This window comes from Myxine glutinosa, chromosome 7, assembly GCF_964187855.1.
Source record: "Myxine glutinosa chromosome 7, kmMyxGlut1.1, whole genome shotgun sequence".
Lineage (NCBI taxonomy): Eukaryota > Metazoa > Chordata > Myxini > Myxiniformes > Myxinidae > Myxine > Myxine glutinosa.
In genome coordinates this window covers 80,498,579-80,523,356 of record NC_136267.1, presented here as the reverse complement: position 1 = coordinate 80,523,356, position 24,778 = coordinate 80,498,579, and the positions used below count along the sequence as shown (strand labels likewise).

Below are 24,778 nucleotides of genomic sequence, written 5' to 3'. Positions count from 1 at the left end.
CTGGGCAGCTCACCATCATAGAATCCACTATGAATTCTTCATTGTACCAGAGGGTGCTTGAGGATAATGTGAGGCCATCTGTCGGAGAGTTGAAGCTCAACCGAAGGTGGACCTTGCAACGTGACAATGACCCTAAACATACCAGTAAATCCACCAAGGAATGGCTGAAAAGAAAGAAATGGAGGGTTCTGGAATGGCCAAGTCAAAGCCCGGATCAAAATCCCATCGAGATATTGTGGGGGGATTTGAAACGAGCCGTGCATGCAAGAAACCCCTCAAACATCGCACAGCTGAAAGAATTCTGCATGGAGGAGTGGGCAAAAATTTCTCCCAGTCGATGTCAGTGACTGGTAGACAGTTATAAGAATCGCCTACTTGAGGTTGTTTCTGCCAAAGGGGGCAATACCACCTATTAGTGCCAAGCGTGTACTTACTTTTTCTACATGCAAAATTTGCATTTATGTTTATTTAAATTATACAATGGACTACAAAATGTAAATGTTGCATGATATTTGTTATATTATATCACCTTTATCTATCAATATTGTTGAAATGAAGATCAAATAGCTGTATGTTGAAAAAGTCAAAACTTTACATGGGGGTGTGCTTACTTTTTCACGTGACTGTATTAGAAAGTTTTTGTGTGTTTGTCTGCGCAAGCTAATCTCCTGAATGGTGGAAGATAGGAGGAAACCTCCAATAAAAAAATGTCGGGACGGGCCCCGGGAAGGTTTTAGACGGTGGCGAGACCGGTCGAGGCCCACCTAGGCCGGGCCGGGCCCATTTTGCAATTAAAAGGCGAGCTGAATTATAGTAGTCAATCTTCTACGGCCACGAGTAAAAGCTGAATTATAGTAGTAAATTCATTCAAAAAGAACTAAAACTGTCGGGACGGGCCCCGGGAAGGTTATAGGCTCGGTGGCGAGGCCGCCTCGGCCGGCCTGGGCCAATTTCGCAATTAAAAGCTGAGCTGAATTATAGTAGTAAATTCATTCAAAAAGAACCCGGGCAACGCCGGGTGCTTTCGGCGAGTACCATATAAAACGGTATAAAATATGGCAGTTTAGTATAGTTGCTTATGCAAGCACTCCATTCCATACTGTTGATAAAGAATGGCCGGCTTTGCAAGCGCTAGCTATCTGCTTGGTAACTGAACACAGCCCTGAATGACTTACCTGCAGCAATCAGTGTCACTACACAATAATTGGTTTATTATATTCTAAAAGTACAGTTTAAAAGAGGTAACCAACACTCATTGATAAAAGCCAGTTTCCCTCCCACCCCCCCCCCCCCTTTTTATATTTCAAGTCAAACTATTTATTTAGGATATCCTTATACCAATGCAGGTTCATCTTTACCTCTGCTGTCTCTTAGCAGCAGAAAAAAAAAATCAAACACAACAGCCACATTGTCATTAATTTAATGCATGGCATGGTCTCCTGGGAAAGGTAGCGGTAGCAAACAGCGTGGATAAGTTTAAATGGGATTGATAGAGGTACCTGGATGCATTCGAGATAGAGGGGTATGGCGATATTAGCTTGGGAATGTGTGGAATCTGGGTGGGTGATACCAGGATTGGTACTGGTCAAGCATGATGGGCCTAATGCCCTCCTCTTGTGCCACAGTTCCTTGAGTAATATCGAAAGCACACATAATTGATACCACAAAAGACAGTGTTGAGAGATGTTGCTTTACTTGGCAAGCAAATAAGCCCAGCTGGTTCATTTAACATCTTGCAGTGAGGCTTGGTCTGTATTCATATAATCTCAGGTTATTTATAACAGAGAGATATCCGAGTTGCACTGATGTCATCGAAAACGCTCAAGAAAATTGAGGTAGATCTTCTTCTGAGGTGGTGAAGCAGGCACAAAGTGACCTGCCAGGACAGCACACACAGTGACACAAGAGGCTGGAGAAAAACGACCAGAAATAGGTAAGAATTGCACATTTAGCATTGCACTGTGAACGAAGCAAGCTATCACAATTATAAACAAGAAAGAGAAATTAGATATTGCAGACCTTCACCCAGACTTGTTTTGTGTTGTCTTATAGTATGTATTTTATAGACGTACTCACATTATAATTGTACCGTATCTACTTTATATAGACGTACTCGCATTCCAATTGTATATACTTTATTGAGGTACTCAACCATAATCGATTGAAAAAAAACAAAACATAATGTGTAAAAATTGTAGTCTACGTTGGCAAATTATGCGTGGGCAATATGTGGACGACAACATGTGATCACGTGGACAAATAAACAACACAGACAGACAGACAAACAAACAAACGGACCCAAATACAACCTTCTCCTCTGGCGAGGGTAGCCAAAATGGCACTCGGCAAAGCACATACCTCCGCCAGGCTGAACAGTTTATGTTTTGTATCCCACTGATAGGCCCGATCTGGATTCCGACCTGAACCAAAATCTAATCTGCTTGTTCTTGTCACCTAACCAGCTCGTCCACCAAGTTTTGTCATAACTTGGCCACAACGTTTTGAGACACTGCTATATATCATTTTTGGCCCCATCTCTCAATGGTGAAGAATCACTTTAAAATCTTTCAAAAAATTATAGTATCTGGATCCAGATACGAATCTTCACCAAAATCGAATTGATTCGTCCTTGTCACACGCCCAACATGTCCACCAAGTTTCGTCCTAATCCGCCAATCACTGTTCGAGGAATAGATGTGTAATATGAAAGAAAAATGTTGGATGGGTTTTGAAATATCACTTAGTGAAACCAAGTTAGCGAGATGGTTGCCATAGCAATATAATCCAGCCAATCACAGGCATGATATAATCAAATTGTGATAATGTTATGACTATGAGGAATAGATATCTGCAATATGAAAACTAAATGTTCAATGGTTTTTGAAATATCGTTCACACAAAGCTACATGGAGAGATGATCGGTCATGGATGGAGTTAATTTTAATATCCCACCTCCTCTCCCCCTCCCCCATCTTTGATCTTGTTGAGGGGGCGTGGGACAACTAGAACAGCACTCAGGATCCGGGTCTTCACCAAAATGGAAGGGCCTCGGGAGTCTTCACCTTACAGAATCGAAAACTGCTTGCCCAATTTCCCTCAAAATTTGCATAGGTGCTTGGAGTATTCAGGGTCGGATCTTGAGCCTGAAATACCTCCCCACCCCTCATGCTTTTTCACCCTCACGATGGTGGGAGGCCAAGTTGCAATTGTCCCCTGTACATGAGGCTAATAGCATACCTAAACCACCAGTGTTTCATCCGAAGCTGTAACTTTTTGAAAATAAATTAAATAATTCATGAATACAAAAAATTAAATAACTAATTGATTAATCAATAAATCAAAAATATCCTTTATAGCCACATCACCTGTTTACTGTCATGTCCAAATATCAGTTTCCTAGCTCAAAGGATGCCTGAGATATTTCGCAGATGAAAAACAAAATAAATAAGTACTTAATGAATCGATAATAATTAAGTAATTAATCAATTAATTGTTTCATCAAAATTTTTTAAAAAATACTGTTTTTGCTAAAACCCTGGTGTTGGGCTAGCGGCTAGGGTGCCGGCTTAGGATCCTAGGATCCTGGGTTCGAATTCCGGTCGATCGCTGAATTAACGCCAGGGGGGTTGACTCAGCCTGTCATCCTCCCGAGGTCGGCTAATTGAGTACCAGTTCACTGGTAATTCCCTGTTTGTCGTTAAAGGCGGCAAAAAGGGTTGGCGTCAGGAAGGGCATCCGGCCGTAAAACATTGCTTCAAAAAGGGGACCAAAAAAACAACAACAACCACGGTTCCCGAAAAAGGCCAACCCCCGCTTTGCGGGGAAAAATGGCCTCTAAATGTGGTTATTTTTTATTATTATATGAGGCATAATGCAAGTGGTTTAACCAATAACCCGTGCCGGAAGGAGGAGGTATTGAGGGTGGGGAAATGATGACAGACATGGCATGGTGGAAGCGATTCACTGGCTACATTTCGCTACCGAAGGAAGCGGGTATTTCTCGTTTTAGAAAATGTTGGCAAATGTGCTCACCTCCAGAGTGCGTGCACACCACAGGCTCTGTGAAACATTCCAGCAATTCCTCACTCATTTCTGCAACAGAACCTAATAATTTAGAAACTCTTATATAACAGCAATGACAACTGTAAATGACATGGATGAAGTTGGAGATTGCAAAGAGGAACTAAACTTAAATCACTGGAGCAAATTTTTAACTTCACATGATCATGTAAAAAAATGCACCATTAGGCTGGAATTGTAATACATACAGTACAACACCTCGCTTAATGCAGCCCTATATAATGCTGATTCGTTATAGAGCTCCTTCTTCTGGAGAAAATAGTGACCAAAACAATGCCATGTAGGAGTAGGAGCAGAGTAAGAGGGATGACAATTGTTCTTTTTATTGATGTTTGGATTTTGTTAATACTTACTGATGTTGTTATAATAAAAATATATTATGATTGTTAATAAAATAATGTTTACCATCTCTATTATTAGCGCTATTACAGATACCACAATGAAGCCTCGTATACCGCTCATGCATTGGAAATAACACTGTCACTAACACATCAGTAAGACAGATGTTGCTTGGTGGACGAGCTCATAACTTGGCTACATCTGTGCTGTCACTAAAGATAGGCACATGAATGCACTCACTTCTTCAAGGAATATATGCCTTGCCTGGTATCCATAGTTTGAGTGAGACAGTAAGTAGGACCAGCAATCCTGACACCGAGAGTGTAAGATGGTTCCGGGCACCACTTTAACGCTCCGAAGCCCGAACGGTAGTACTACCCTTGGCGGTTGCTGTCTGCAACCTACTACCGAAGAAACCGGTCCAACCGGACGGGTGTTATTTAGGAGACCCCATCTCCTTACTGGATGGCCATGAGCTCGCTGAGGGAGCTTGTGAACTGTCCAATTATAATCTATTTGGGCATTGAAGTGATGGCCCTCATTTCAAAACTAGTGGTGGTGGGTGGTAGTTCGTACGCAGCCTGTGGCTGCTTCACTCCATCATTTTCTGGGGGCGCCAATGTGCAGCTGAAGCAATGCCCCCCTTTACCCGTCAGTTAGTACTCATTTTGCAGACATCGGAATGTGACAGGCTGAGTCAACCCACCTGGTGTTAATTCAATGGCATGACAGGGTCTCAAACTGAGGACCCTAAGATCTCAAGCTAGCTACCTTAACCGTTAAGCAAACACCTGGCTTAATCTCAAAACTGATGCCTCAGTGAAACTTTTAAAAGGTAAAAATGGCTCCAACATATAACCCAGGAGACGTCACCTGAGGCTGAACACTCACTGTTACCATCATCATCATGTGAGCGTACCTCTATAGTCTATGCTATCCTGTCAGCCCCGGTATCTTCATTAAAATGTGGGTATGCGAGAGGAATCATTCAAGTTTAAAACGTTCCCCACCACCAGTGCTTGTTTAGGTTTGTTTTGAAGGTATCTACTGCAGTTGCTTCTATGACTTCCTGAAGTAGGCTCTCCCGGTCTGATACTACCCGGTTCCTGAAGAAATTGTTGTTTAAGTCAAGGTGGCATCTGTTCGTGAATAATTTCAAGGAATGCCCCCTTTGTTGGCCTGTACTGCATAAACATAAATAAGTGATCCGGGTCCAGTTTTACGAGTCATTCAGGATCTTGTACAGTACACTGTGATGAGATCCTCTCTCCGCCTCTTGTAGAAAAGTGAGTCAAGGTCCAAGATCTGTAACCATTCTGAATATGGTAAATCTTGCAGTTCTGACATCATCTTTGTTGCCCTCCTTTGCACATTTTTCAACATTCTCTTCATCTGTATTCCAAGTAAGATGCCATAGAATATTCCCATATTCTAAGTGGGGTCTTATCAATGTTTTGAACAGGAGAGGTAGTGTTCTTATATTCAGTCTGGCAAAAGTTTGCTCCATGATTCCGAGAAGCTGGTAAGCTTTTATAACTGCAGTCTGAATATGCTCGTGAAACTTTACTTCTGTGTCGATCAATACACCTAGATCCTTTTCCTGGAATTCAGATCCCTTAATTTGATACACAGCTTTGTCACTATTTATTCTGTATAGCACTTTGCACTTACTCTGGTTGAAGGGCAGCTGCCATTGTTCGGACCAGTTGCTAAGGCTATTGAGGGTATTCTGTAATGTCGTAGCATGTTGACTTTTATGGAACAGATCCATATAGCTTGGCGTCATGTGTAAAGAGCTGGATGCAGGATTCCACTTTGCACGAGGCATGTCATCAATGAAGATTGCAAACACCGGCCCCAACATATTGCCTTGGGGGATTCCGCTGAGTACACTGGACCAATTTGAGGCAGCTCCATGTGTGACCACTCTGTTATCTGCCTTTCAAGAGGGCCTGGATCCAAGTCAGGACTTCACCTTAAATGTCGTACGCCTCCAGTTTATTCACAAATCTTAAATAGGGGACTGCAACGAAAGCCTTCCTAAAATCCAGGTAAAAGACTTCCACAGGTACTTCTCTGTCCAACGAGCTTGTCCAACATTCGAGCAGAGTTGAAGGCTAAGATAGAGGGAAACTTGAACAAATGGGTGTTGGAAAGAATGGGTGGGGGTGGGGGGGGGGGGGGGGAGGAGAGAGTATGCATGGATAAAGAAGGAAACTCGAAGGAGAGAAAACGTGAAAATTGGAAGAAGGAGTGATATGGGTGGGGTTAACGAAGGTGGAAAAGATCATGGTTTTGGATTGGGGATGATCTGAGACGGCGGTGAACTTCTGTCTTGAAGACCTGAAGGGAAGAATGGGATTGAATAGGATGTAGAAGTTGATTCCAGAGGTGGAAAAAAAAGAGAAACAAATGAGTGGAGGTGAGCAGTGATCCTGGATTTAGGTAGTTTCATCAAAAAGGAGTTGTTGGCAGACCATGTGAACCCTGCAGAAACCTGGGGAGGGGGGGGGGGGGGGGATGGGGGTGGGTATGAATGGGGGTAGATCAGAAATAGCAGATGTTGCAATACCAGAAAGGAGGCAGTAGAGAACAGAGACCACCGACCTGTCTGGGATGGCAAAGCGGTAAGCCCGTAGACTCAGCTTCATTGCGGGAACTCAGACTCAGCCCATAATGTCATTATAAAAAAATAGGCCCTAGTGGACTGACAGTCATCTTTTGAGGTTGTACTTCAGACCTCTGCTGATTTGGGGTGATTCCGCCTGCCCCCACACCCCCTCCCCTATGGGAGCCCCCCTGAAAGAAGACAAATTGAAGCCCGTGTGATTGTGCGGGCTTCTATCTTGTATTCATGTGCAAGTTTCAGAACAATCAGCCAAGTGATGAGGTACGTGTAGCAAAAATAACAAAAGGTTAACGTTCAGACGGACAACTGGGGAGACATCAGGACATCACCCATTTTATAAGTTCATCACTTCAAGAATCGAGATGAGATGACCTAATTAGCTTTTGCCGATGTGCAAAACCACTCAACCTATACACTTCTTGAATGTGGAACAAACCCTCAACATCTCAGGAAGATGGAAGACAACTCCCAAACGTGGCACCCAAGTCCCAATCCATCTGAAAATGCCGTATCTGCTTTCCATCCATTTTAGTAACCGAAGAGCCAAGCAAAAACGTAATATCATCTGCTGTGGCCTGATACATCAACAAAACTCTACCCTGGGGGAGGGGAGTTATTGTGGTGAATGTACTCATCGTCACAAATGGGAGACCCAAATGACCCAAATTGCGACTACTCCTGGCTTACAGACCATATATCACCTTATGAACACATCTCCAACACTTTAATGTCAGGAGGCATTAAAGCACCCCATTCAGTAACTTCTGAAGCCATCAATTGGCTAACCATTTTTAACTTAAATATCTAAGAGAAACACTGCATTTATTTTAGCCATTTGGAAGAAGGTTCTCTCGGTTGCATTTCCCAGTAATTTCTAGGCAACCATATCTTACCCAGGAAGGTCCAGGATTGGCTGTGAAGCATCACCGGCTTTTTCCATTGATTTCTCCCTTAGCTTGAATATGAAGCTCACCACGTGGAATGACGCGGTCAGTATCGCCAAAGATGTGTATACTGGGCAGTGTGATTCCCTTGCTGTAGAGTCTGTTGTGTGGTGATGATCTACTACGGAAACCAGCAACCAAAATAGCAAACTTGAAGGTGAACCGCTGGTCTGACAACAGAAGATGCAAAAGAAGTAAAGCAGATGATGAAGAAAACAAACAAGTATGAACAAGACTTGATAAAGAAAACCATGACAGGGTTGAACAAGGTAAAGCTGTGAGCTGACTGATAATGTAGAGCCCTCACCACATTCCTGCTGGAGACCACAGAGCAGCGAAACAAGTGATGCGCCTTGGCTGAAACCAAGAACACCTGTGAACATGTGACAACTGCCTTTAAAAATCAGTGCGTAATAAGGTAAGTACAGTGTTCATCCTGCTAAAAGAGACAGTAACTTGTTTGTTTTCCCAATCTTTTATGATCATTCTGATTTTTATAAAAAGTAATGCAAGCGTAAAGAATGACAAAACTCATTTACTGCAATAAAAACTAGGAATACAGAATGTTATATACTCCCAAATGATCCATCCAATCTAACAGGCTGGTGCAGCGGTAGCACCCTTACCTTTGAGCTTTCCTATCTGAGATCGATTTCCAACCCAACTATCAACTGATTGGTGCTTCATCGGCAGGGCGTCGCATTCCAAAGTGTACCGTCCCTCCGTCAGATAATATTACCCATATGCCAGCATTATCTTGTACAGATTAAATATTCCACGGTGTCTTTTGATGAAGAGGAGGTGATTGCTAGTGCCTATAGAAAGTCTACACCCCCTTTCCAAATTTTCACCTTTTGTTGCCTTATAGCCTGGTATTGAAATTCATTCATCAGACTTGACGTGGTGGTTGTCAGGACTGCGTGGTGCCACAGAAGTGTTGGTGAAGACCTGCCAATCCAACGGTTGGGAAAATTTTGATTGAGGTAATTTCGTACCACACATGCATGATGCGCAGGTGCCCCATCCTGCTGGAACTAAATCTCATGGGCTAGTCCACGTCGTTCAAGTTCAGGTGTAAGGTAATTCTCCAACATTCTCCAATGCAGATATGTCTGCTGGTTGACCGACGCATCAAAAAACGTAAGGACCAATGAGGTGGTGGGCAGATAACGCCACCCAATCCATAACATGTGGTGGATTGTCTTGCACTTCTTCAACATAATGTAGATTACCATCACTCCAGAAGTAAACATTACAGGGAGATGAACCGAGGTAAACAGCACACTCATCACCAAACATAACCTTTGATATTTTAGGAATTGTATCAAAGTGCTGCAGCAGTCTGTCACAAGATGTCAACCTGTTTTCATGATCTGAAATTTCATGTTTTCATGTTTTTTCATGTTTTCATTTCATGTTTTCAACATCTGACAATTCACAAATGGCAGTTGATTTATATGGTTTATATGGTGAAGGTATTCTTTCATCGTGCGACATAACAATGAACATGAAACACTCAACTCTGCAGAACGTTTCCGTAATGTTTTTTTTTTTGAGAAATGAGCACGGACGTTTTAGTGTTTCGAATTCCCAAATCACAAAATTTTTCCTTCTTCGCTGCGCTTGCTGTCGAGTACACTTCCATTCTGAAATGCCTTTTCTTCAAAAAGATGAAGATTGGATTTTGATGGTGCTGGCTTTCCAAAACACTTCTCAATGTTGTCTTGCACCTGTTTCATCATAATCTTTGTGTTTTTCTTCTCGTGGTAAGAACAACACGGCGATTGTCTCTCTTCCACTGCAAATGGGCTGGTGTCTGCCATCTTGGTTTAATGTATGATTTATACGAGTGAGATACCAGTGCTACGCATGGGTGGGAGGCCAGAAGCAAACAGGCAATGCAGATACGGCGAATGCTAAAGCATAAAACCAATAAATTCCACATTCCTGTAACACCCTCAGTCGAACGTCAGACATGGACAGCAACTTCGTGAAGGACCTCCATGAAAAACGTACCCGTTCGCAAACAAACGGGTACGTTCACATATAGAAACATCGATCGTGGGTCCGTGGCGAATCTGCATATGGCGATCCACGAAGTTCACGTTTGGTAAGTAGAAACCATCACGGCATGTCGTCATTCACTTGAACTCGATATCTCTTTTTTTCATTCCAAACAACATAACTCCAATCACAAATTAATCACAAAATAAGCTTTTAACAATATTGTTAATGTTTCCTTCATTGTAAAAACTATCAAGTCAACAGTTAAAAGGATTTTGAGCCGATAGGTGTTACGGCCTTGCCAAGATCGATGGAGACAGCGATCTGTTAGCGTATACACTGCCCAAATAGCTATGTGGAATTCTCTCATGTAGAGATTAAACCCACGTCGTTTGAACTTTGGCAGAGGTCATTATTTACTTTTAATGGTGTTTATATACGAATCAAAAAGAAGATAATTGGTTTTGGGTCGTCCTTTCGCGATATCTTGTGGGATTGTGAGTTGGAGAGACGACCGTGAAGGTGGGGAGGGGGTTGGCATTCCCTCATGCAGGGATTCAACCCATGTCCTTATAAAAGGTCTTTGTCCGAGGTCACCGAGTGCGATCGGTACAGCCGATCGGTGCAGCCATGCGTGCGGCACCCGGAAAATAACGTTATGCGGGAGTCCAAACCTGAAAATGCTGGAGGCCAAAGCTGAAATTGGAAAAACAATATACCCTATTTTACTCCAGGGGATCCCAGGATTACCCACCCAAAATATCGTTGCGATCGGTTCACCCGTTTTTGCGGTACCTTCGAACGGACGGACGGACAGACAGACAGACGGACATTTGGTGAATTATAGTAAGATTATCTGAAAAAAAGAAAACAGTATAAATACATGGTATTAACAAATCTTGTATAGGCAGCTGAAACCGTGTCCTGGGACTTGTGACTCGCCCTGTAGAGGGTGCATGACCAAAAAGGAGGCTGTAGAAGACAAAGAGACTACCAACCTATCTGCGATGGGAAAGTGATAACCCCATAGACCCAGCTTCATCGCAGGAGATTCCAATGATTTTGAAGGTCTTGGTTTCCACGGGATCACGCTGAGCAAGGTGTGAGGCAGGGGCACCGGCACAAAGGGGAGAGCAGTACTAAATCAAACTCGGGATAAAGCCCTTAAAGGTAAATAAAGTTCAGGTGTGCCAAGGAAGGATTTTACACAAAGGAGGATTCCCAGTCATACTGGCTTTAAAGGTCAACTATGATGTGATTTGCCCAAAAAAGATCATGGCTGACAGCGAGACCCAATAATTGGAATGACTGAACTTCAAGAGGATTGTTAACAAAGTCGACAGGAGTGTTTGCCACACGGTCCTTTCAGAGAGCGACAGTGAGTGTGAGATTTGTCAGCATTGAAAGACATGTTCCAAGTGTTCAACCAGCTCATTATTCTATTAGAGTTTGTAAGTGTACAAGCTTAGACTTTTAACCTTCAGTTTTGGCCACGCATTTTTTTTATTGAGAAATGCCAATATTTATATAATTAACGATTTAAAAAAACCCAAATAGGACATTAAAACGAACCACATGCACTTTAGCCTGAAGACAAGGCAAGGATGCGAAGACCAAATTACAAAGTACATAGTCATAATGAGGCACAGGTCAGACATGAAGAGCTTTACAAATCAGACACACGAAACATGGCCCCTTAAACCAAAAGGTATTGTCTTTCAAAAACACAAGTTCGCTGTTTCTCCTTCCTTTAGGTATCTTTAACAATACAAAATTAGCTCAAAATTCAGAGCCTACAGGGCAATATCAACTTGGGTTGACAAGATGGTGTAGAACTATGCACGCTCACCTCTCAGCTGTCTAGCCTGGGTTTGATTCCCGACCCAGCTATAAACTGTCATCATGGTGTTTCACAGGCAGGGCGATTCATAAATGTGTGTGCCGTCTCGCCGATGGGCGTTAAACAGGCGTCCCGTCTGCCAGCATTCGTTGGTGGACGTTAAATATCCAATGGTGTCCTTTGCAAAGAGTAGGCGAGCTGTCGCCGGCACTGTAGCCAAATTCTCGCCATAACCAGCAGAGGGCACTGCATCAGCGGTGCAGCCGCACCCTCAGCCAATGATGCTACGCCGCAGCCTTGTGCTGCATATGAACGAAGAAGAAGATGATCTACATATACAGTCACGTGAAAAAGTAAGTACACCCCATGTAAAGTTTTGACTTTTTCAACATATTTCAACATACAGCTATTTGATCTTCATTTCAACAATATTGATAGATAAAGGTGATGTAATACAACAAATATCATGAAACATTTACATTTTGTAGTCCATTGTATAATTTAAATAAACATAACTGCAAATTTCGCATGTGGAAAAAGTAAGTACACCCCTACATTTATCACTACTTCAAATACCTAAAATTAGAATCAGGTGCACCAGCTCAGGTGCAAATGATTAGAACATCGTGAGAGAGGATCTTGGAGGTATCTGTCTTATTTAAACCTCAGACATTTAGTTTGGTTTGCTCTTTGTTGTTGAAGTGTGCGGCATCACCATGCCTAGATCAAAAGAGCGCTCTGAGGCCTTCAGAAAGAAGGTTATAGATTCCTACGAGTCTGGGAAGGGATTTAAAAGCGATCTCCAAACAATTTGAAATCAATCATTCGACTGTCTGGAAGATCATCTACAAGTGGAGAAGATTTCAAACAACTGCCAACTTGTTCAGGCCAGGCCGCCCCAGCAAGTTCAGCCCGAGAGCAGACCTCAAGATGCTGAAAGAAGTCTCTAAGAACCCCAGAATATCATCACGGGACCTACAGGTAGCTCTTGCCACTGTTGATGTCAAAGTGCACGAGTCTACCATTAGAAAGAGGCTGCACAAATTTGATCTACATGGGAGGTGTGCGAGGAGGAAACCTTTGCTGTCCAGAAAGAACATCAGGGCAAGACTAAAGTTTGCAAATGAACACCTGGGCAAAGACCAGCACTTCTGGAACAATGTGCTCTGGACAGATGAGTCAAAGGTAGAGCTATTTGGCCACAGTACCAGAAGACATGTTTGGCGAAAACCAAAGACAGCATTTGACCACAAGAACCTGATACCAACTGTAAAGCATGGTGGTGGAAATATTATGGTTTGGGGCAGCTTTGCTGCATCAGGGACTGGGCAGCTCACCATCATAGAATCCACTATGAATTCTTCATTGTACCAGAGGGTGCTTGAGGATAATGTGAGGCCATCTGTCGGAAAGTTGAAGCTCAACCGAAGGTGGACCTTGCAACATGACAATGACCCTAAACATACCAGTAAATCCAACAAGGAATGGCTGAAAAGAAAGAAATGGAGGGTTCTGGAATGGCCAAGTCAAAGCCCGGATCTAAATCCCATCGAGATGTTGTGGGGGGATTTTAAACGAGCTGTGCATGCAAGAAACCCCTCAAACATCGCACAGCTGAAAGAATTCTGCATGGAGGAGTGGGCAAAAATTTCTCCCAGTTGATGTCAGAGACTGGTAGACAGTTAGAAGAAACACCTACTTGAGGTTGTTTCTGCCAAAGGGGGCAATACCTCCTATTAGAGCCAAGGGTGTACTTACTTTTTCCACATGCGAAATTTGCATTTATGTTTATTTAAATTATAGAATGGACTACAAAATGTAAATATTTCATGATATTTGTTATATTATATCACCTTTATCTATCAATATTGTTGAAATGAAGATCAAATAGCTGTATGTTGAAATATGTTGAAAAAGTCAAAACTTTACAAGGGGTGTACTGTACTTACTTTTTCACGTGACTGTATGCTTTACTCACCATAGCATGAAGGGTAATGGGTAGAAAAGTGAAACAGGATACAAAGCACCACACAGTTCTACAATAGACAAAGTATGGTTGACCATGCTGTAGTGTTTGCAGCAATTAATAAGCTTTCTAATTTTGAAGATGCTGGCATGTTAAGCAAATATTTGTAACTGCATGCAACTGTAGTCTATTTTGACATGATACATCGCTTCACTCTTTGTAACAATTAAATCCGTAAAAAGAAAGAAAGAAAAACGAACCATAAAAATGAGGTTAAATATATTTAACATGATCACTTGAGCAGGACACTCATTCTGGCCAAAATAAAAGCATACCATCAAAGGGTCCATGCTCCTTTACAGCACGCCCAACTTCGTCCAGAGACTCCTCAAATCCCTTGCAGATCTCAACATAATCGATAGCACAGAAAGAGTTATCGATCTTGCTGAACCACCAACCACGGACATCTGCACGCAAACACATGCACAAAACATGACGGCTTGGCTTCTCCGCAGCAATGTCTGCCAGTCACATTATTAGAAACGGCCAGGGCAAAAAAGTATATTTGTGATGCAAAAATCTCAAACAGCAACTTCAAGTTTCGAAATGAAAGAAAAAATAAAACAATCGTCAATTACAATTCCGTTGACTGGGACATAAAAGAAATGAAAACAAAACAAAACATCAACTTGAGTAGGAAACCGTGGAAAAGTAACAACAACCAGATGATTGTAGGTACTTATAATTGCAGAAAAACTGATGAAACATACCGGAACATGGGAAATGGCTTGTAGTGGAGAAAGAAATGGACACAAAAAATGTTTTCTTTCGAGAAAAAAACCACCTTTAGAGGCCATTTTTCCCCGCAAGCGGGGGTTGGCCTTTTTCGGGGACCGTGGTTGTTGTTGTTTTTTTGGTCCCCTTTTTGAAGCAATGTTTTACGGCCGGATGCCCTTCCTGCCGCCAACCCTTTTTTTGTCGCCTTTTTACGACAAACAGGGAATTACCAGTGAACTGGTACTCAATTTGCCGACCTCGGAAGGATGACAGGCTGAGTCAACCTCCCTGGCTTTAAAATGTACATTTCGAGATCATCTTTTCTTTTCGAGAAGTTTCTTTCGAGAAATGTACACAAATTAAAGAAGCATCGTAGCCCTGAGAGACAATGATTCCATTGACTCAGCAGAGTGAAGAGATCTTGGCAATCCCAGTAAATGGTGTTAATTCCTTGACCTGAGCCTCTTCTTTATTTTTCTTTTTTTTTTGCAGACCAAGACTCGTGGAGGAGATGCGACACAGAACGAACACACACACACACACACACACACACACGAATACCAGAGTTGACTTTCACACAAACAGTCACTGAGCTTGGGGGAAGTGCCATCGCTTCCCATGCTGGGTACCAGTGACGTCACAACAATGGAGCCGCTTTTCTCACCGCGCTTTGCGGGGCATTTTCCAAGGAGGAATTTCCACCCACCTCTATGGATGCCGATCGATGGGAATTGTCCATGTGCTTAACCATCAAAATTCTGAGCATCAAACACGGAAGCATCACGAAGCATTTTTAAAGTCTTTGGTATGACTCGGAGCCGACGCTCTACCCATTACACCACCAAGTCATTTTTAAGCCTTTGGTATGAATTGACTAGAGTCGGGTTCAAACCTGTGACCTCCCAGACTCAGAGCCGACATTGTAACCATTACGTGACCATGTCTAAATTTATTTTTCTTATTGTCCTCTCCCTAAAACTCATATACCATATTTAATGAGGCACAGGTCAAATAGTCTCCCATACTAGCCGTGGAAACACGACAAAGAAAAAGCAAGCACCCAAACCCCACCAAGCCCACCTGTCTCCTTCTTTGCTTCTTCTCCCTCTGCAACTTCCAATGATGGCACAACATGGGGTGCAGAAATATACACTGAGAAAACACAGCATTACCATACAATGCAAGATGAAGGTATCTCTCACCACAGTCACATCCGTGTGACTTTCAAAGTTCTGTTTTACATAACATTCAAATGTCAAGAATAAACCACTTGAATTATTGTTTTCTGGTCAAGGTCATCCGGTTTGCTTAAATCAACATTGCAATATACTTCCAACGTCCAAAACATATGCCATTCATATGATATGCATAGAAGGCATGCATACCTAAATGGAACCATAAGCCTACATTTCCACTAACTTTATTTCCGGATTTTGCATGAATATTTAATTTGCAGCGCAATGGAATGGAAAGGTTGTTAAACTTTCATGAAATGACATCACATTGTATTGCGTTGCATGACATTATTAATTTAGTGAGGAAATTTTTCACACGAGTAAATAATGAATGGAACATGTAGAGAATTACTTTTGCTATGATACTCGATTAATATAATCAAATAAAAACAAATAACCACTGTAACTATTATTACCACTAAAGTACTGCTACAACTCTACTACTACTTCACCGCTTCTTTAACGGCCTCAATTATTTCCACATAATTGTGGTGTCATCCAAAGAACATTGTTTGGCCCAAGCCTTTCACGAACCGGCTGGCCAGACCTGATGTTTCACTAAATGCGCAGGAATTTGTAATTTGTTCATGGTGTTGGTGACATCTTGCATACGAGTAGACAGTCCACACTCAGCCGAAAGTCCTTCCCATGTGATGCAGTGCGATACATCAATGTGTGTGCCGTCCATTGGATGAAAGTTTATAACTGGTCGAGATTCGAACCCAGGTTAGACCACTGATCTCTATACTAACTGGATTGGAGGCTCAACGCTGACCAATGACACCAGCGTCCGCCATCTTTGTTCCCCCAGAAAGGAATCATGATGACACAGTATTGTGTATTTATTTGTGGCACCCAATTATTTATTTGCTTTAAGATCCGAGTTTGAGCCCGTCATGTTGTTAAATAACATCAGGTGGGTTGACTCGGCCTGTCACCCTTCCGAGGCCAGCGAAATGAGTACCAGCTAGCTTACTGGAAAGAATGAGCCATCCTGCGTTGGTGCGGTGACCCGTTCCGGATTGTGCCGCCTTCGCTGGCCAGCCAATGGAAAACTGTCCCGGCAGCCCTATGGGTCTGAAGATGTGAAAGGAGTGGTTCTTCTTCTTAAACAGTTCAGGAGGTGAGCATGCATACCTCTAGGCTACCCACGGAGGTATATAATATGGAGAGCCAATGACGGCTGTCGGCTGAAGCTAGCGGAAGTTGCTTGTCGGCCATATTGGGAAGCCGATTGTGTCTGCGTCCGTGTTTGTTTAATGCGGACCGTCCGTGTTCAGACGTCTGCGTCTGAGATCTTCGGGGAAGGAACAGGCGAATTTGGTGACACAATGTCTACTAAAATTGCATGATATCGGTGCAGAGGTGGTTTCCTTAACTTGCGATGGACCGTCCGCTCATTTGACAATGTTACGTGAGCTAGGTGCCGACATCACGCCGCAGAATGTGAAACCAACATTTCCCCACCCAGCAAATCCCGAAAAGAAAATTTGTGTTGTACTCGATGCATGTCACATGCTTAAACTTGCAAGAAACTGTCTTGGATCCATGAAAATGATGGAGGATGGCAACAAAAAAGTCATCGCGTGGAAATACATCCAGGCACTCTTTGATCTGCAGAAGAGGGAAGGCTTGCGTCTGGGAAATAAGCTCTCCCGGAAACACATCGAGTGGAAGAGCAATGTCATGAAGGTGGACACAGCTGCTCAGACATTGAGCACTAGTGTGGCAGATGCAATTCGGTTTTGCAGGGACACTTTGCAACTATCAGAATTTCAGGGCAGTGAGGCTACCTGCCAATACATTGAAACATTGGACAAACTGTTTGACATTCTAAATTCTCGCAATCCATTGGCACGAAACTACAAGGCACCACTCATGACATCACGAGAAGGACTTTTCCTGCCATTCCTGGATACTGCCTACAGTTACTTGTCCAACATCAAAAACATGAATGGTCAAGTTATGACCAATACGCGTTTGAAAACCCCCTTCATTGGTTTCATGATCTGCATAGAGAGTGTCAAAATTTTGTATTTCACATATGTCAAACCTGCCTCATCTCCCCTGCGATACCTGCTCACGTACAAAATGAGCCAAGACCACATTGAACTTTTCTTTGGAGCGGTCCGCATTGCATGTGGAAGTGGGAATAACCCAACGGCCCGGCAGTTTGTTGCCGCATATAAGCGCCTCTTGATGCGACATGACATCAAGTCTGCAAGTGGGAACTGTTCTGCACAGGACTCAACCAGAATCCTGAATGCGGCTTCCTTCAAGTGCGTTGCAAAGCAGGCTGTGCCTGACGAGAGTCACGACATGTTGGTGGCCAGACGATACGACCTGGAGCTGAGATCGCCGGCAAAAGAGGACCACGACTATGCGGATATTCCAAATTTTGAGCAACTTTCCATCTTTACAGAGTCATGTGTTGGCTATATTGCCGGCTATGTGGTGAGGATGGTGAGGAAGACTCTGAAGTGTAGCCAATGTCTTTCTGCATTGACCAGTAACAACGAAGAATGGCAAACCACACCAATGTACAGCCTGATTGTTACCAAGAACAGGGGTGGCCTCATAGTTCCCTCGCACAGTGTTGTTCGTGTCTGTGAGGCGACTGAACGCTGTGTCAAGAGGCTCCTGGCTGTAAGCAATGGCAAAATGCCTCGTGAAAGTGGGATAAGAGTGGCAATTTCCACTTCTGTCCTTTCTGAGGTCGGTCGGTCTACATTTGCTTCCTTGGATCGGCACATGTTTGACTGTGAGGCAGACAGCAACCATGTGTTTGCTTTAATACATTCTGTATCACAATCATACAGCAAGATACGTTTCCATCATGTTGTGAGAACACTCGATGATGACATGAAGGAAGAGCGCATCAGGAAAAAATATTGCAAACTGGTCCTGTTTGCTCACCAGTGAGGCAACACCAGAGCAAGCTGAAATATAAGAGCGACCTCATCTCTACATGGTGTGGGTGTGTTTTGTGGGTTAACTGTGAATTGTGTGGGTTAACTACATGACAGCGTTTCATGTCATTTATGTGACTGACTGGGTGTAGAATAAACTCTGGTTATCATTATATCTGCGTGGTTTCTAACATCTCGGTAATAGAAACATACACATCTTAGTTACAATATAATGACTGAATTAAGTAACATCATATAACATGACAACACATCAGATCTTTATATTGAGGAATATTATAGAACAAGCCAAAGAATGGCAAACGACGATGTACCTCAATTTTATAGATTTCTAGAAAGCTTTCGACTCCTTGCCCAGAGAAAGTCTGGGTCATAATGAAGAAATACAGCATACCTGGAAAATTAGTGAACCTTGTAAAAGCCCTTTACCAAGACTTTCAATGTGCGGTCGTCGACCAAGGTGAAACAACAGAATGGTTAAAGGTGAAGACGGGAGTTAAACAGGGGTGTAACATGTCAGGATTCTTATTCCTACTAGTGGGTGATTGGGTCATGAGAAGAACGATAAAGAACACCGAGCGGTAATTTTGGGCACTTTTTTTTCAAACAAGCTCTAAACCATTGGATTCCCCAGGAAAAATGCGTCTGGAATCAACTTCAAACTTAATGAACACCATTTCCTTAAAGAACGGGATTCTGAGCCCGAATATCAGTTCAAATATTAGTATTCTATATTAATTAAATAGTCGGCGGTCCTAAAATTCGCTCCAGCTGCATCATCAGTGCGCCACGCCTTTGCTTTGACAGGCTTACGATCGGCTTCCCAATATGGCCGCCAGACTATTTCCGGTGGCTTCACGGCGGCTAATGCTGCGAGGTGGCCAATTGGCTCTCCATATTATATACCTCCGTGAGGCTACCCTGCTGGGTCATGGAATAGTAAGGCGGCAAACAATTTATTTCATATTATCTTGATATTTAACGGCTCTTGAGTTATGGTTACGGCAAAAAGAGTTATGGCAATCTTGAAAAGTCAAATACAAAAAAAATAATTCACAAGTACTTTATATTTTCTCACAGAAGTGATGATGGACTGTAAACTATGTCTCCTTTGTGGCAAGGTTGAGTCAGACTTAGATTGCCCTGAATCAGAATGGATAACAAATCTCTTTATGTGACCTCACTCCAAAATACATTATATGCACTTGAAGCTCTGTCTGCAGAAGTGGGCTTCAAGGAAGAAGATACAACAACAACATGCATTTTAAAATGCCATTTTCCCTGCTAGAGCGGGGGTTAGCCTTGCGGTCCCCATGACAATCTTCTCCATTTTGCCCTATTTTCTGCATCTCTCCTTGTTAACCCCCTTGCCCGCATTTCTTCTTCCACCATCTTTAGCCAAGTCTTTCTCGGTCTTCCCCATCCTCTACTTCCTTCTACATTCATTTCCATCACTCTTCTCAACCAGTCACTTTCATCCTTCCTCAACACATGACCAAACCATCCCAACATGTTCCTCTTCACAGCACCAATCACAGGCTCTATTCCCATCATCTTTCGCAATTCATCATTTGTCTTCCTCTCTCTCAACGATACTCCGCACAGCGCACATCCGTCGAACCATTCGCATTTCCACCCTTTCCAACCTTCGTTGCTGCTCTACGTTCATTACCCATGTCTCGCTCCCATAAATCATAACACTTCTCACACATGCAGCATACACCTTTCCCTTCAACTTCAACGACACTCCCCTCATCATCAGCACGCCACTCAATTCCCGAAACTTCTTCCATGCACATCTCACTCGAGCAACCGTTGCCGAGTCTGATCCACCTTCTCCATTCAGCATGTCTCCGAGGTAGCAAAATGTTTTCACACCTTCCAGCTTCACGCCGTCTCCAAGATCCAACTCAACATTTCCTCCATCTGCAGCTCCCTCTGTGCACACCTTACATTTGAATGTAGCTACCACACTGGTTAATGACCCTCTCAGACCACTACATTTTTGATGAACCCACTCAGCGCACATTGTACACTGAATGGAGTTCATTCCGACACCCTTCCTACACACAGCACAGGGCCACTTCCCAGTTCTTTCCACCTCACCACATGCTTTACCACTTGCCATCACCTTCGTCTTTCCGATATTCACCTTCAGACCTTTTGTCTCCATACATTCCTTCCACGTGTTCATCTTTTCCTTCAGTCCATCCATACTTTCCGCAATCAACACCAGATCATCTGCATACAACTCCCATGGTAAACCCTCCTTTACGTTCTGAGCCAGCACCTCCATCACAGCTACAAATAGTAGTGGACTTAGTACCGACCCCTGATGCACTCCCACCTTCACCTCAAACTCACCACTGTTCCCGTCCTTCGTCCTTACAGCTGTGCGTGCTCTTTTGTACATTGCCATCACTACTCTGATCAACCATTCCTCCACTCCTAACTTCCTCAATGCCCATGTCAATACTTTGCGTGGAACCCGATCGAATGCTTTCTCCAGATCAACAAACCCAAGAAACAACTTCTTCCTCTTATCCATGTACTTCTCCTGCAACTGCCTCACAATGAAAAGCGCGTCTGTCGTTCCTCTTCCTGGCATGAATCCAAACTGCATTTCGTCGATCTTCACTTTCTTCCTTATCCTCCTCTCCAACACCCTTTCCAATACCTTCATTCCATGCTCCAATAACTTTATCGCTCGGTACGAGCCACACTCCAGAGGGTCACCTTTCCCCTTGTATAGAGGGACGAGGGTACTCAGTTCCCAATCCACTGGAATGCGGCCTTCTTTCACCACCAGATTACAGATCTCTGTCATTCTCTTCACACCCCAACTTCCTGTTGCCTTCAACATATCTCCCACAACTCCCGTCGGCCCTCCCGCTTTTCTAATCTTCATTGCTTTTATCGCTTCCTCAACTTCCTTCTCAGTTATCTTCTCTGCCGGTCCTAAAACTGGGTTACTCTCTATGTTGCCATCCCATTCATTCTCTGTATTCAACAGCATTTCCATATATCTTTTCCATCTTCCTTTAATTCCATCTGGGTCAACAACGATTTGTCCCACTTCATCCTTCAAGCAACTCACCCCCATCACATCACACCTCTCTTTCGCTATCTGCTTTGCAATCCTGAATACTGCTTTCTGACCCTCTTCCGAATCCAAGCGTTCTCCGAACATTTTCCTACATGCCTCCTGCGCCTTTGCTACCTCTTTCTTTGCAGCCTTCCTGGCTGCCTTATAACTTTCATGCTCTGCTGTTTCTGCTCCCGTACCCTTCGCCTTCTGCCACTCCTTGAACTTCTTCCTCTTCTCGTCAATCCTCTTTCCAACTTCATCATCCCACCACCATGTTTCCGAGTGCCTCGCTGGTCCTTTTGTCCATCCACATACCTCACCAACGGCTCCCAACAGACTAGCTTTCATTGACATCCAACCACTTTCAAGCTCAACCACATCATCCTCGACCCTACTCAGCCTCTCTTTTAATGCCTCCCTTACTGTCACCTCTTTCAACCTCCACACCTTCATTCTCGGTTGGTACTTCACCCGCCGAGCTCTCCTCGCACCTTTCACCCTTATGTCGCAGACAACCAAGTGGTGCTGTGAAACAGCCTCCTCCCCCCGGGATCACCTTTGGGTCCCGGAGGTGCCCCCTATCTCGCCTACGCACCATCAGGTAGTCAACGGTTGTCGTCGACCCACCTGACGTGTATGTAACAAGCTTATTATCCTCTTTCTGGAACTGAGTATTACAAATCAACAAATCAGCTCCATCAGCAAACTCCAAAATCCTTTCACCTTCTCCATTTCTCACACCATATCCGTAACCCCCATGAACTCCGTCAAAACCATCCATACTCCTTCCCACATGTCCATTTAGGTCTCTTCCTACCACAACAACTTCCTCATCTTTCACGTTTTCCATCAGCCTCTCTATCGCACACCAGAACTTGTCCTTCTCTTCATCGCTCCGACCAACCTGCGGAGCATATCCCGAGATGACGTTCACTAAGAGCTTTCCAATCATCATTTTCACCATCATCAACCTATCACTCACTCTAGTCACACTCACCACACTGTCTACAAACTCCTCAGAAAACAGGACACCAACACCATTCACGCCCTCCAGGCACCCTTGCCACACAAACTTGTATTTCTGTCCCTGCCTACCCTTCACCATTCTCACACCACTTCCCTTCCATCTCGTCTCTTGCACACAACATATGTCCACTCTTCTTCTGACCAATACTTCCACCACTTCTCCTGATCTCCCTGTCATTGTCCCTACATTCCATGTCCCAAACCTCAGAAACCGATCTCCACTTCGGGCTGTACCCTGCCCACATGTAGTTGTAATTGTCATGGTTCTCTTTTTGAGGCAATGTTTTTATGGCCGGATGCCCTTCCTGATGCCAACCCTCTTAGTCGCCTCTTACGACACGCAGGGATACGGCGTACCTATTCTTATCCAGGGTACACACTGGGAAGGAAGAAGATGCTGCTGTAAATTTTATTAAAATACACTACATGGCCAAAATAATGGTAGAGTGGAATAGTGGATTTGGCTGTTTCAGCCACACCCATTAGTCAGGTATATATAATCAAGCACACAGCCATGCAATCTCCAGAGACAAACATTGGCAGTAGAATGGGCCGCACTGAAGAGCTCAGCATCTTTCAACATGGCACTGTCATAGGATGCCACCTTTCCAACAAGTCAGTTCGTCAAATTTCTGCCCTGCTAGAGCTGCCCTGGTCAACTGTAAGTGCTGTTATTGTGAAGGGGAAATGTCTTGGAGCAGCGACAGCTCAGCCGCAAAGTTGTAGGCTACACAAGCTCACAGAACGGGACCGCCGAGTGCTGAAGCACGCAGCACGTAAAAATCATCTGTCCTCGGTTGCAACACTCACTACCAAGGTCCAAACTGCCTCTGGAAGCAACATCAGCACAACAACTGTTCGTCGGGAGTTTCGTGAAATGGGTTTCTTTGGCCGAGCAGCCGCACACAAGCCTAAGATCACCATGCGCAATGCCAAGCGTCGGCTGGAGTGGTGTAAAGCTCGCCACCATTGGACTCTGGAGCAGTGGAAACGCGTTCTCTGGAGTGATGGATCGTGCTTCACCATCTGGCAGTCTGACGGACGAATCTGGGTTTGGCGGATGCCAGGAGAACGCTACCTGCCCAAATGCATAGTGCCAACTGAAAAGATTGGCAGAGGAGGAATAATGGTCTGGGGCTGTTTCTCATGGTTCGGGCTGGGCCCCTTAGTTCCAGTGAAAGGAAATCTTAACGCTAAAGCATACAATGACATTCTAGACAGTTGTGTGCTTACAACTTTGTGGTAACAGTTTGGGGAAGGCCCTTTCCTGTTTCAGCATGACAATGCCCCCGTGCACAAAGCGAAGTCCATATAGAAATAGTTTGTCGAGATCGGTGTGGAAGAACTTGACTGGCCTGCAGAGAGCCCTGACCTCAACCCCATCGAACACTTTTGGGATGAATTGGAACGCCGACTGCGAGCTAGGCCGAATCACCCTACATCAGCGCCCGACCTCACCAATGCTCTTGTGGCTGAATGGAAGCAAATCCCCACAGCAATGTTCCAACATCTAGTGGAAAGCCTTTCCAGAAGAGTGGAGGCTGTTATAACAACAAAGGGGGGGACCAACTCCATATTAATGCCCATGATTTTGGAATGAGATTTTCGACGAGCACATACGGGTGTGATGTTCGGGTGTCCACATACTTTTGGCCATGTAGTGTATAATTCAGTGATATAAATCATGGCACATTAAATTTGCTATGTCCAAAATGTCCAAGTCCATTGAAGATAGTTTCAGCAAAAAAGAACAAAGATTAAATTGCAATTATGAGGAATTAATGAATGCCAAGAAAGTTCAGGCAGTGCCAAGAATAGTCTCCCATTCGCCGCAATAAAAAAATTAACGAGAAAAGATGAGAAACGTCATGGGTTGATAAAATGAAAGGTCTGTAAAGAGATCTGAAAGTGTAGTTGTAAAGT

The 24,778-nt window shown here is 43.7% G+C and overlaps 1 protein-coding gene across 5 annotated transcripts in view; it reads right to left on the bottom strand.

Moving 5' to 3' along the window:
* Positions 1 to 1,404: 1,404 nt before the first annotated feature.
* OVCA2 (OVCA2 serine hydrolase domain containing) overlaps positions 1,405 to 24,778 on the bottom strand; it is a 73,209-nt gene continuing 49,835 nt past the window's right edge. For all 5 annotated transcript variants that reach the window (XM_078781909.1, XM_078781907.1, XM_068122581.2 and 2 more), the window contains 6 exons: positions 15,660 to 15,731; positions 14,138 to 14,269; positions 8,300 to 8,365; positions 8,022 to 8,162; positions 4,033 to 4,092; positions 1,405 to 1,876 (listed from right to left, as the gene is read on the bottom strand). In XM_078781909.1, coding sequence (XP_078638035.1) covers positions 1,809 to 1,876; positions 4,033 to 4,092; positions 8,022 to 8,162; positions 8,300 to 8,365; positions 14,138 to 14,269; positions 15,660 to 15,731 — 539 coding nt within the window. In that variant the 3' untranslated portion in view covers positions 1,405 to 1,808. The remainder of the gene's footprint in view (positions 1,877 to 4,032; positions 4,093 to 8,021; positions 8,163 to 8,299; positions 8,366 to 14,137; positions 14,270 to 15,659; positions 15,732 to 24,778) is intronic.